The following is a 13,989-nucleotide window of genomic DNA, read 5'->3' as shown; positions in this document are numbered from 1 at the left end:
TCTCTCTCCGTCTGTCTGTCTGTCTCTCTCCGTCTGTCTGTCTCTCTCCGTCTGTCTGTCTGTCTGTCTGTCTCTCTCCGTCTGTCTGTCTGTCTGTCTGTCTCTCTCCGTCTGTCTGTCTGTCTGTCTCTCTCCGTCTGTCTGTCTGTCTGTCTCTCTCCGTCTGTCTGTCTGTCTGTCTCTCTCCGTCTGTCTGTCTGTCTCTCTCCGTCTGTCTCTCTCCGTCTGTCTGTCTCTGTCCGTCTGTCTGTCTCTGTCCGTCTGTCTGTCTCTCTCCGTCTGTCTGTCTGTCTCTCTCCGTCTGTCTGTCTGTCTCTCTCCGTCTGTCTGTCTGTCTCTCTCCGTCTGTCTGTCTGTCTCTCTCCGTCTGTCTGTCTGTCTCTCTCTGTCTGTCTGTCTGTCTCTCTCCGTCTGTCTGTCTGTCTCTCTCCGTCTGTCTGTCTGTCTCTCTCCGTCTGTCTGTCTGTCTCTCTCTTGCCTCTTTCCTCTCCCCTCTCTCTTTCAGCTTTCACTTAGAGCAAAGAGAAGCAGTGTGGTGTTATGGATACAGAGTCTACCCTGGAGCCAGGAAGATCTGAGTTCAAGACCTATCTCTTTCACAAACAGGCTGGGTGAACCTGCAAATCACTTGGCCTTTCTTATTGCTGGCCATTCCCTGGGACAGTAAGTTTTGCAAAAAGGGCCTGACCTAGACTGGTCCGGCGAGTTTCTCCATCCACGAGTTCCCTAGACCAGTGAAACCCCAGCCCCATCCCTAATGCTCCACTAGGGAAGCAGCTCCCCAAAGCTTCCTGGGAACAGGACTTGTTTGGTCTTTGTCTGTTGGCTAGAACTGAATAGATAATCTTCCTGAATTGTGGTCTGAAAATGTCATCACCTCCTGGCCAGGCTAAGGAGAAGAATCTCCCAACTTTGTCAGCTTGGTGCTTGGACACCACAGTCCAATGCCAGGCTTGTACCTGAATCCCTGCTGGCGTGGCAGGACCGGCCATACTGGCATCACTTCTGAGAGCCCCGGGGTCACTGGGATGCCACAGGAAGGCACCAGAGAAGGGCTTTTGTGGGGCAATCAGCCCACAACAAAGCAGAATCCCCAGTTTCTCTGCCCTTTACGGATCTGTTGCCAACAGAGAGCGGGTACATCCCGGGACGGCGCTCCATGCCCCAAAGAAGCCTCCCATGCAATCGTTCTCCATCTTTACCTCTGGGAAGTGGGTCCGATTCCCATGAACAAGCTGACCTCAACCTGGAGCCAGGTGACAGCTGCTGCTGCTTCCCCAAACCTCCAATTCACTTATGGAGGAAAACTTTCAAAAACACAAGCCAGAGAGGCAGCAAAGGAGCAATTGCTGTTGATTGGCATCGAGCTCTACACAAGGCCAAGGAACTTCTGGGGATGTGTCGACAGAGAAGCCAATTAGGTTTATTTCATATGTAAATAGCCGTACAAAGAGGTAGGAATAATCAATTCGTTGGAGCCATTCTTCCCCAGCACCAGGCGGCCCATTTGGAAAGTCACTTCATGCACATCTTGCTTACAGAAGCTCCCTCTCCTCTTCTGCTCCTTTCTCTCCAGCTAGGGAGTTTTAAAAATAAATTCAAACCCACCCAGCTGTATATATTCAAGAAACACCGAAGAGTCACAAGGCCCAGCCAGTGAGTTTCAGCTGTTCGCTCCTCGCCAGTGTTATCAATAACACATAATGAGTTAGCTCATACATTGCCACAGCTGTGCAGACCACAGAGCTAACTTGTTTAATTGAACGATTTGGGCAAAGCAGAAGTACTGGCAGGAGTCTGTGGGAGGAGGATAAACACGCCTACAGGTTATAGACCAACAGAACAGCAAATGTCCTGAAAGCCTTTAAAAAAAGAAATGACCACCATCCTCATCCTCAATCAGCCAAGCAAGAAACATGAACTAAGTGCCCACTATGTGCTAATAAATAGGCCCTGGAGATACAAAATGGGGGCACCTGACCTTGAGCAGCTTACAATCGAATAGGAGACAGTCTGCAGACAGATATGTACAAAGCAAGCTCTCTATGGGCTAAATAGGAAATCATTAACAGAAGGAAGGCTCTGGGAGGAAGAGGGAGTGGGGAAGGCTTCCTGGAGAAGGTGGGAGCCGGTGGAGGCTTAACATTTCTCCTCTTTGCCTGTGAAGTCATCTGATAGTGCTGTCACATGAGCAAGACTTGTAGAAACAACCCAAGAGAGTGAAATTGCCCAGAAACCGAGAATCTGACAACACTGAGCTTAATCCTCAAGCAGGTCCACCTCCCTCTTTTGTCAACAACAGCTCAGCTTCCAAAGGAAGAAAAGAACCTGGGCTTGTTGATTAACAGAAGCTAGGTGTTTCCCTTTCTTCGTGCCACACTGGGCCCTGCCAGGAGACCTCTGAAAAGAGGGGGGAAGCGGCCCCTTTGGCCCAGTGGTCCCAACTTCCAGAACATTCCAGCTCCCTCAAAATGTGAGGCCACACACAGCCCACTAGCACAGCCTCCACCAACAATCCCAATTATCCACAACAATACTCGCATGATTAGTGTGGGGCTTTTCAAAACTGCTGAGTTCTGCCATCAAACTATTCCCTCCCACTGACAAGCAGCCTCAGACTGTCAGAGAATCCCTTCTCTCAGTCCCCAAACAAAACATTCGGTTGTTTATTTTTTTCCAAGAGCGCTCGGTCCCAATCTGGAAAAACTCCAAGGCCTACCCGAGGTTCAAAAGGAAGTCTCAGCCCTGGACCTGCAGAGGTTGGACCCGGGACTGGTGTCCAGCTGATGCTGGCATTAAAAGTCTGCAGATGTACAAGAGCTGCGTAAGAAAGCCCGTGGCAAACGCCACGATCTCCTCCGTTGGGCTGAACGCCAAATTGGAAAAAAGAGAAGAAAAACTATTCTGTTTAAAACAAACCAGTTAAATCAGCAGGCACTAAATTGTTGTTGAAAATGTGCTCATAGAATCAGAATCAAAGCCCTGAAAGGGACTTTAGGCAACCGTCCAATACAGCGTTGTTGGATTTTATGCTGGGAATAGAATGAACACGCCGCATGCCTTTTGGGGTTAAATAATATCTTAAAGTGAAAGCCCACTGGGGAAACGAGAGGGGAAGAAATTCCAGGGCAGAAGCATTTGCAACAGGAGTGCTTGGCCTCGATCCTCCTCTCTGCCAGGGCCCGGCATGCTGAACTTTCTTGAAAGTGCACACAATGAAGATATTATGGATACCGAGTGTGGTAGCCAGTTACCATGCTACATCAACAAGTGACATAAACAGCCACCACCCATTGGTTACCCTCACAGCTGACTCCTGCTTGGCCCTTCCCCAGTCAGCAGACAAAGTGCTGAGAAGGGCTGCTTCCTGGTTGTAGGCAATCTGCATAGATAGACTAGCTTTACAAGCCTGACCACAAGAGATTAATAAGCTTTAGCCAAATAATGTGGTAACCATGTGAACTGGGCTGCTCCAGCTTGTTTGCAAATCTCTCTGGCAATGCCGTTATCTGCATCTTGTTGCTAGGAAACCCAACATCGCATGGGAATACAAGGGAAACCAGGTTGCATTGACCATAGGTCAATCCCATGGAAGATTCATTTTGGAAGCCAAGTTCCCTCTCTGAAGGCTTGGGATGGTTCAACTTGGGAACTATAGGCAACGTCCGTCCATTCTACCATGATTAATAAGCTATTTTTATTACTATCGATACTGGCATTATTGACAATAATAAAAATAATAACAACAATAATAATAAATACCCACATTTTGCCTAGGAAGCACACTTGTTTTTTTCCCCCTTTGGTCAGGATATGGGATCAGTGCAGGGAACTCCCCTTTGTGAAAAACCTTCCTCTGAACACCAGCATCTGCTCAACAACCTAGAGGGTTAGAGAGCTGCCTGGGGTAGTAAGTCACATAACCAGAATAGGTCACAAGTAGGACTCAATCAGGTCTGCTTGGCTCTCAGGTCTGTCTGTCTATCCTTCCATCCATCTGTTTATCCATCTATTCATCTATCCATCTGTCTCTCCATCCCATCCATCCAATCATCCATTTATTCACCTGTCTACCCACCCTATCTATCTGTTCATTTGTCTATCCATCTGTCTGTCCATCTTCTATCTACCTATCATCTATTTCATCTATCCATCCATCTGTTTATCCATCCATTTATCTATCCATCTGTTTCTCCATCCCATCCGTCCAATCATCCATTTATTCACCTGTCTACCCACCCCATCTATCCATCCATCTATCTGTCCATTTGTCAATCCATCTGTCTGTCCATCTTCTATCTACCTATCATCTATTTCATCTATCCATCCATCCATCTGTTTATCCATCCATTAATCTATCCATCTGTCTCTCCATCCAATCATCCATTTACTCACTTGTCTACCCACCCCATCTATCCATCCACCTATCTGTCCATTTGTCAATCCATCTGTCTGTCCATCTTCTATCATCTATCAGTCTATCCATCCGTCCATCTACCTATCTCTATAGATATATACATGCTATATCTATACATACACAGTATATAAATATATGTATACACACACACACGATCCCCACTCACGCACACATATCTACTGACATGTACACCAACAGCTACATATGGCCACCGGTACAGATCTAGATCCATGCACAAACACGGCCCCATTCAGGACGTCTCTACTACACAGAATCCCCATTAAGGCTCTTCTGAACCGCCAGCACCTACTGAGCCAGCTTTGTAAGGAACTCCGCCAGCGCTGCTCAAAGGGCGCCTCCTGTACTTTAGCCCAGAACAGCCTTTAAGAAAGAATACAGCATACAGTGACCCGATGACCTCGGGCGAGTTCCTGGCTTCTGCTGGCCTCACACTGCTTTTCTTCCTCTCTTCCCTTGACTCAGGGTAACAGAATGTAATATGTTTGACAATAACCTTGAGAAGTTTCTTCCGGGCCAGTTTAAACAGAAACTCGCTGTATGAGGAGGCTGAAAGCACTCAGCAGTCTGGACATGGGCTTCACCAGGGGGACAGGGAAGGTCACTGCCCAATTTGCCAGTCTGGACACAGAAGGATTCCAGAGGCTCGGGAGGGTTGGGCTTTTGTGGGGGGTTTTAATTAGTCACCCCGGCCACACCAATTTAGGAACTGCGAGCTCATGTGGACCCTGGGAGAATGTGGCAGACATAGTTGTTTGCTGCAGAGAGCTTTAAAGAAAAGCCTAAAAAGGAAGTGCTTTCCCCACCTTATTACAGCTTTCTTCACAGAAAAGAAACACGGTTGCTTGTTCGAGTCCTCCAATCCCCAGGACAACCCTGATTGGAACAATACAGAGAACTCTAGCTCAAGATGCTTTTTTTGTTGGAAGACCCAAAGTGCCACCTCTTAATCCTCGAGATCAAGGATGAGTAATGATGACACGCTCATTGCAGCCAGTGACTTCATCACCCTTCCTTTAGCCTCAGTACTCTATCTCATCACTCCCTCTGCCCCTCTGTGAGGCAGAGCCACGAGCTCCCTGCCTCGAAGGAGGGAGCTCATTGATCATCAGGACTTCCCCACCATGGCCCCGCACTGGATACCTTATTCTCCCCTCTCATGCCCTTGAGATTGTGAGCTCCTTGAAGGCAAAGATGATCTCCGGTCCTACCACCCACCCATATTTGTATGCCAGTGCCTGGCAGATACTAGATGTTTAATCCTGTTTATTGGGGCAGTTTGGTGGAGTGGATAGAGGGCAGGGCCTGGAGTCAGGAAGATTCATCTTACTGAGTTCAAATCTGGCTTCAGACACTTACTAGCTGTGGGACCGACCCTGTTTGCCTCGGTTTCCTCGTTTGTCAAATGAGCTGGAAAAGGAAAATGGCAAATCACCCCAAAAGCTTTGCCAAGAAAAGCCAGATGGGGCCATGAAGAGCCAGACATGACTGAAAGACAACTGAACAACAATATTTATTGACTGAGGGGCTACTGGTGCAGAATATTGCATATACTACTGCCAGATGGGATCACATGACTACGTAACTCTTTTATGTTAAGAGGTAGGGGGTCGCTGGAAAGGATTCACAAGATCAGATTTCTGGGACATGAATTATGCTTAGGGTCGTTCACTTGAGGTCTCTTAACTTGGTTAAAGTTGTTTTTTGTTTTTTTTTTAACTGAAAGATGGAGAACTCTGAGATCCCAGGGTCACTTGTTAAAACAAAGAGAGAGAATGCTGAAATGATCAAAGCTGGGCACCATGTTTTAAGTAGCCCAGCGAGCCCTCGGACACTAGGACGAGTCACCCCAGCTGTGAGTGGGGAGCTCGTTCAGTTCCCATGCAGCTGTAGCCTCCACTATTGGCTTTAGCCCCCACTGTCATACCAGGTTGTGACATCTGGGAATTCCCAGAATTCTTCCACTGCTGCTCCAGAGAGATGGCACTCTCCCCACTTAATTCCCATCATCCCAACAAGCCTCAACTCTTAACCCTTGGGCATGAAAACAAAGCCATCCTCAACAGCCATGTCTTACTCTGACCCAAACAAAGAGCCATCTCCAAGACACAGCTGAATGTTTTGGGTCCAACAGCTTTGCACATACTTGCAATTTTTTGTTTCATCACCCTCTTATAGTTTTCCTCTGTTTCAAAGTTCAGTGAGAACTTGGAATTTTCTTTCAAAGGTCAGTGGAATTCGCACCAGTTCCCTGTCACATACAGGACCTTGGCCAAGCACACCAAGAGAACGAGATTATTTATCCAAAGCCTTCTGGTGTACCAAACCAAAGCTTTCTCGATAATTAGCAAAGAGGCATCTCTGCTGACCTTCTTAGATACTAAATGAGATCAGTGCAGGTAAAATGTGATCCTGTAGAGGCCAGAGGCTCTGAACCAGTGCTCCAAGGACTTGTTTTCTTTTTGAAAACATTTTGATAACCACATTTCAGTAGGGTCCCTCTGTGATTCCGTCTTTTCAACTAAAAAGCTTTTTGCTGAGAAGCGGTCCATAGGCTTTACTCAGCTGCTAAAGGGCTCTATGACACAAACAAGCTTAAGAGCTCCTGTTCTTTGCCAAGACGGTATTAAATAATTATCACAATGGGTTTTTTTCTTTCCTTAAAAAAAGCTCAAGTATCAAAGGAAAGAAAAAGAAAGAAAACTTTTAAAATACATAATGTATATAATAAATATATAAATATAAGGTGTCCACGAAGTATTGAGCTAAGATCTTTGTCTAATATAAGGGAAAAAATTGCAAGAGTTTGTCAGGTTGACTGAATAATTAATAACTGAATGTTAGTTTGGGTATAAATATAAATACTCCCAAAGGATGTCCCACAAGTCGTGTGGTAGGTATTAAGTGCCAAGGAAATCCCAATGCAGAAAAACTAGAGAGTAAAACAAAAAGTTTTACCAGAGGATTCTTTCAAGTGGCAAATTCTGCATTCAGAATATTCCTTGGCTCATAAAATCCAGTTCACGCTCAATTCAATAAGAAATCTTGCACGGGGGTGGTCTGTTTTGGCTTTCCAAACTCTAAAGCCCCCGTAGTCTTGGGAAGTAATGAGTATGGCCTGCCATCACAGTGAGAAGTCAGAATCATTTAAACCCAAAGGGACGATGGGTAGAAAATTCAGGAAGAATAAATAAATAGGTGGCTCTTCTTGAACGAAAGGGAGGGGACAAATATCCAATAGGCAGCAGTGGGTGGGAGGGCGAGTGGCCACTTACCTGTACTTCAGTCTAACTCTGTCGTTGTCGGGATTGCAGAAGAGTCTTTCCAAGTGCTCCTGAGAATCATTGGTTACACTCTGCCACATCTGACTTGCCGTCCTCTTGACCTGCCAATGGTAGGGCAAGACCGTGTGATGCTTCAAGCAGTCGCTGCCATACACACAACTGCCCTGCAAGAAATCCATACAAATCTCAATCCCATTCTCCTGGTGCGTGTGATACTGTAACTGGTTCAGCAGTTCGAATACCAGATCGAGGGAAGCCTCCTCGCTCTTACCCTGGAAGAGGCCAGTATTAAACTTGTTGCTGGTGCTGAAGTTGTATTGGAGGGCATAGTTGTCCTGTTGAAATAAACCAGGAACACAATCCATGGCCTTTTCTGTGCAGTCAGGACTAACAGGGACATCGCTGGCAGCTGTGTGCAGGAGGGGATCCTGGAAGGGCTGGCCAGTAGGATCGGGCACTGTTCCACTGGTGGTCTCTGACGAAAAGCCGTGGTCTTGGGATGGCACTACCTGTTCGGTATCCTCTGAGGAGGGATCGGCTTCTGGGATTTGATTCCTGACATCCGACCCTCCAGAGAGAAGAATGCTCATCCCACTGCCCACTGGTGGGCACGGGGAATTCATTCCCAATGCCTTTTTCACAACTGGCTGGCACAGGCTGCTGTCACCATTTCCACTTGAGTTCATGGGCATGAAAACTCCATCGAGTGACCCAGATTCTAATAAAGTATTTAATATTGGCCTCAGGGTTCTTAGGGTTCCTGTGCTGAGCCGCTTCTGAACTTGTTTTTTCTTGAAACAAGTCTTCACTGGAGCAATCTTCTCAGTCAGTCTCATCTGGCAAGGAAACTCATCTGGAGGACAATGAGGCTGCACAATACAGGTCGTCCCTGCCTCGGCTTCCATCTTTTATGAAGGCTGGAGGGTCGCCTTTTTTACTGTTCACAGATCAGACGAGATCCTGGGCAGGAAGAAAAGAGCACCAATTAGAATCCTCCATCAATCATTGATCTTTGCTATCAGGTTACCTTTGCCATGGCCAACAGGTTCATTTGAAAACTGGTGACACATTGAATCCTCCCTCAGTCACTTAATAGCTGTGTGACCCTGGGCAAATCCCAGCTTCAGCTCTCTCAGCCTCATTTTCTTCATCTGTAAAATGAGGAGGATCAACTGGGTCAATGCTATAAAGATCAAATGAGATAACAAAGGAGAAACACTCCTTAAGTAAGCCTTAAAGCACTCACTGTTATTATTATTTACATCTATATTATTGTTATAACTAGTTATTATTGTTGTTGTTGTTCATTGCTGGGGTGGAGCACTACTCTCAGTGGGGCTTGGGTGGGCCGGTGGTGTGTCTTTTCTCTTTTTTATTAGGAATCTTTGTTATTAGGAATGGCTCTCTGGAGAGAGTGGGGAGAATACATCAGGACTGATGGTGATGTAAAAAGAATATCTTCTTTCAAATGTTAAAAATGGGGTAGCTAGGTGGCTCTTCGGATAGAGAATTGGTCCTGGGTTCAAATTTGACCCCAGACACTTCCTAGCTGTGTGGTGCTGGGCAAGTCTCTTAACCCCAATAGGCTAGCCCTTTCTGAACCAATCCTGACTCCTTTCCTGACAGAAAGGAAGGGTTAAAAACTCTAAGTGATAATAACAAACTGGGTGACCACTCAAATATTTCCTCATTCATTCAGTCAACAAAACATAATATTGTCAAGCAAATGTAAGCATTAAGAACTTACTACTACCAAGTACTTTGTTAGGTGCTAGGTTAGATGGTCAGTCAATCAATCAATCAAACAATCATGGTCCCTGCTTTCAAGAAGCACAAATTCCATTAGGGGGAAAGAGCAGGAACCCAGACAGGTAAATGCAAAAGATGTACAAAGTAACTACAAATGAGGGTGGGGGTGGGGGAAAGCCCCCCTCTCTGCCTGGGAGATGGCATGGGTATTCCGGGAGGGCACACTGGAGGGGGAGGGCCAGCTTCTGCAAAGACACAAAGAGGACAGAGGGAGAGAAGAATCAGGGGAGCAGCCAGAGAATTCACCAAATGCCTTTCTGGGGATGGAGAGACCAGATCACAATGCTCAGACTATCTCCTGGCTTCACAAAGTCCACGCTGAATTTCACCTGGCCTCCGTGGGTCCCAAACAGGAGGAGCTCGCTGTTCAGAACGCTTGACGGCAGGCAGGAAGCGGGGGAGAGGATTGTTGCCTTCCCGGCCCCACTCCAGAGTCCCCAAATGATTCAGTCCCTAGAAAAGGACAGCTGGCAAGAGTGACTCTAATCACCATTCCTAGCCATGCCCTAAAATACACCCCAAAGAGGAGTCCGCGGGCCTTCCAGAAAACCTCCGGGGAGGCAGCTCTGATTCTAGAGGCATTGAGGAAGTGCCTACTATGTGTCAGGCAGTGCCCCAAGGACAGAATGTGGGCTGGCTCTCTTAGAGGGATCTGACCCCTTAAGAAAGCCAGGAACTTCCCAACCAGCGAGGAAGGCAACCTCACTGAAGGTTCCCCGGCCAATTAACCCCTGATTGACTCAGGGAAAAGCGCCCCGAACTCCCAAAGCATTTAGGAAGCTTCCTGTGGGTCCGACACACACACAAAGACGGAACCCAAAGCAGCCCTCGCCTCGGAGCTTAGTTGCCTATGCTCTTCTCTGCTTCATTAGGGTACAAAGGCAGCGGACACCCAGCTGGGAGGCCGGGAATGCAGAGGGGAGAGCAGTCCCACACGCCCGTGTGGCCAGCCCCTTGCCTCCCCAGCAGGCTGAACGGCCAGGTTTCAGAGAGCAAAAAAGGGGAAGGGAGGGTGGATGGACTCCAAAGTATCAACCCGACCGAGTACACAATGGCTACAAAAGGAAGAAGAGAACCGCGGCCGGCTCCCTCCCGGGGCGCTCTCCGGGAAAAGGGGAGACCTGCCCTCATCCATCAATCAATAGGAAACTGGCCAGCCAAGGCTTCATTCTTCATCTCTTAGTGCTCCTCCCTCGGGGAATTACTTGTACCGCCAGTTAAGAGCTCTCCCCAAGCCTCACCACACCCAGCCCCACCGCCTAGGGAGCCCGAAACCCGCCCTCTCCTCCCTAAGAAACACCGGGCGAGCACGCACTCTCTCCCCGAACCAACCAGAACAAATGGGGCCAAGGCAGCCCTCGCTTCCCCTCTGCCTGGCACCCATGTCGCTAAGCTCGCCGGCGCAAGGTGGAGGTTGGGCGCTCACTCGCTCACTCGCTTACTGGCTCCCCGGAGGCTTCCTCCAAACTACAGCGGCAGAGGAGGGCGATCCAGGGGCCCAGAGCCAGCGGGGTGCAGAGATCGGGGCTGGCTTCAACCAGAGCCTCCCGGGGCAGCACCGGTCTGGGTTTCTCTGCGCTCCCGATAGAACACTCCCCGCCAGTGCCTTTGTCCTTCCTTCCTGGGTACCTTAACTCACTGGCACGTTTGACCGGGAGCAGGAGCAGCAGCTCCGATCTCATCGTCAGGTGCCAACCCAGAAGCCTCCCGGCCCCTCTCACGAACCTGCATGCCCTCTCGTTGTGTCACTAGACGTCTGACTCAGAGGCAGTTAGTTGCACGCAGCTCCAGTGCCTTCTCCACCACACGCACTCGCATCATCCCTGGAGGGATGGAGGAGGAGCGTTGAAAGTCCCAGTCCTACACTGCCTCCTGCTGGCCTCTTTTGGGAAGGCAATGTCCAAGCCAGAGCTGCCCTGCAACCCTCAGGAACTCCAAGAAACCCCCAGGCTGAGAAGCCCCGCCAGGGAATTAGGCTGGCCCTCGGTTCAAAGGGCAGCAAGGACTGCGGGCCAGGATGGGGCCGGGTGCACCAGATGGGTGGATGGGAAGCCCGGTCTGGCTTTCCAAGGGCACTCGCGAGTCCTGGGCTCTGGAAGCCCACATTCCCTCCCCCCCCCCCCCCCCCCCCGCCAGCTCCTCCTAGCCCATTTGTCCCCGGTTAATTTCCATCCCGTGGGCACCCAAACGTTCTCCAACACGGAAACACACCGCTGACAAGCCCAGAAAAAGCCTTTACAGAAAAACTGCTCCCTCTGCTCCCTGGGAGGAAAGAAGGCGAGAGAGGGAGAAAGGAAGAAGGGAGACAGAGAAAAGGGGGAGAGAAGGGGGAGGGAGGGAGGAAGGAAGGGAGGGAGGGAGGGAGGGAGAGAGAGACCTTTTTGATAGATTCCCTTTAATGCCAATCGGAAAAGCAACTGCCAACCTGGGCGGCCGCCTGCCTGGGACGAGCAAGGTCAGCGCGAATGACCATGAATGCTGCCTCTTCTCGGAGCACACACTATGCCCCTATAGCACGGGAACCAAACAACTTCCCGGTGGGGTGGGCTTCCCAAACTCAGGAAGTCCAGTGCGGAGCACCCCTGTCCCAGCAAAGGCCCATATGGGTCACAGCCACATCGGCTGCCCAGCCCCCCAAGCACCCGGACACACAGAGAGAATGGCATCTGAGGGGCCGAGGGACAGCCCGCGAGGGCGCGATCACATTTCTTTCCGCTGGCAGGGGGTAGAGAAGACTGTATGAAGAAGGCAAAGAGCTGATCGCCCCCAAATCTCCCCCGCCCCTCTGCTGCCCATCCGCAAGTTCTGGGCGGAGAACGCTGTCCCATCCTTATAAAGAAAAAGAAAGTTGACCCCTCCCCGACCCAGAGGGCGAGAATACTAAGGACTGGGGGCGAAAGCCAGCCCCGCTTCCCTCCACGAAAAATCCCAACAATAGGACCCCCGGCTGCGCTGGGTACCTAATATGTCCACGGCTCCTTTCCCTTTCCTGCTTCCAGAGCTCCTGCCAAGCCTAGGCACAGCCACTCCCTCCCCGATCCCCCAAACTTTTCCAGCCCTTCCCATCCCGAAGCCGGGAATGGGGCGAGCTTTCATCTCTCCCTTCTTCCTACCCTTCCTGCGGTCGAGCACGGTCCAGAGCAGGCAGAAGATGCGGGGGGGGGGGGGGGGGGGGGAGAGGGAGGGGGGAAGGAAAGGGACGGTGCCCACCCAACATCTCTCCGGATCCCAGCCAAAGGCTTGTTACCTGCACTAGCAGTTGCCGGGCACGGAGGGACGTGGCAGGACCTGCCGTGGCTCCCCACTGAGGTTAGGCGAACTCTGGAGAACAGACTTCCGACCCCTCACCCCCAAGGAGAATGAAGCTAGAGCAGCTGGCTGAGGCTGATCACGGAGAGGCCCGGCGGCAGCAGCCTGGGCATCTAGGGCGCGCTAGCTCCCCGTCCTCGGCTCCATTGAGCTACCATGCCCAGGGTGGAGCGCGCTGGAGCCCGGTGCCCGGGAGTGGAAGCTGCCGCTGTACCTCGCTCCGCTCGCCCGGTTCCACTGGCTAAGCTGTTTTAAAGTGTTTCCTGTAAACCACTCTCCAGGCCCCCTCACGCCTGGGGGCGGAGCGAGCGGAGGAGGGGGAGTGCTTCTGGGAGCCTAGAAGACTGGCTGCTCTAAGGATGCCGGGCTGGGAAGCCCTGCCCCGTTCTCACACCTCCAGCTCAAGGCTCCTCCCTCGTCTCTGTATGTGTGTGTGCGTGTGTGCGTGTGTCCATGTATGAACCGCGCAGGGCGCGCGTGCTTTCGTGTGTATGTGTGTGTGTGCATGTGTGTACATGCGCGTCAGGGAAAAAGAAATGTCCTTGGGGGCTTGCAGGGCTAGCTGCTTGCAGTACGCTGCATGCGTCGGCAAGCCCTTAAGAGAAGCTCGGGACAGTCACTTTGTTCCCGGGAGAAAGCCGAAGGGCCGGAGTAGGTAGGGAGAGAGGACGTGAGCTCAAAGACCCGGGGCTTTGGTTTGTTTTTGTTCTTTTTTTCCTTCTTCTTCTTTTTAGGTCACGTTGAACCGAGTTTCAGCAAACTCTGTCCGTCACACCGCCTCCTCCAACCATTACCACCCCCTTCCCCGGGCTCATCTCCCGTAATTAGCTTTCCAGTCCCAGCAGAGTCAGCCCCAGCGCCGGGAAGGGAGCCAGTGCTCCTCCCCTTACCAAAGCAGCCCCGGATATTTCCGCCGTGCAAATCCCCAAGCTCTCGGTGACCCGGGCGCTCCCGCCAGCTCCACCAGGCGGAGCCGAGCTTCCTTTCCAACAAAGAAAGGAGGCACCGTCACCTCTGCCCTGCTGGTCCGGGCCGGGCAGGCTAGACCAGAGTGCAGTGGGTGTGGGGGGAAATGAGACTTAGAGGTTGAGTAAGGGAGCCTGAAGAGAGTCACGTTTATGTGAAATGGAGTCAGCCTCCCAGAAAGGAAAC

At 50.5% G+C, this 13,989-nt stretch overlaps 1 protein-coding gene across 5 annotated transcripts in view; it reads right to left on the bottom strand.

The window, feature by feature from the left end:
* Window positions 1-13,215, bottom strand: part of TIPARP (TCDD inducible poly(ADP-ribose) polymerase) — a 49,569-nt gene extending 36,354 nt beyond the window's left edge. The window contains exons 1-2 of one of the 5 annotated variants that reach the window (XM_056807776.1): window positions 12,776-13,215; window positions 7,711-8,679 (exon numbers count right to left, since the gene is read on the bottom strand). In XM_056807776.1, the coding sequence (XP_056663754.1) occupies window positions 7,711-8,624 (914 nt within the window). In that variant the 5' untranslated portion in view covers window positions 8,625-8,679; window positions 12,776-13,215. Of the gene's footprint in view, window positions 1-7,710; window positions 8,680-10,962; window positions 11,607-12,775 lie in introns of those variants that run through there. The other 4 variants (XM_056807778.1, XM_056807775.1, XM_056807777.1 and 1 more) reach the window with 4 other exon arrangements.
* Window positions 13,216-13,989: the final 774 nt, after the last annotated feature.

This window comes from Monodelphis domestica, chromosome 8 (genome assembly GCF_027887165.1).
Source record: "Monodelphis domestica isolate mMonDom1 chromosome 8, mMonDom1.pri, whole genome shotgun sequence".
NCBI classification, from domain to species: domain Eukaryota; kingdom Metazoa; phylum Chordata; class Mammalia; order Didelphimorphia; family Didelphidae; genus Monodelphis; species Monodelphis domestica.
Note: the sequence above shows the minus strand (reverse complement) of the source record. Positions and strands in the feature narration are given on the sequence as shown.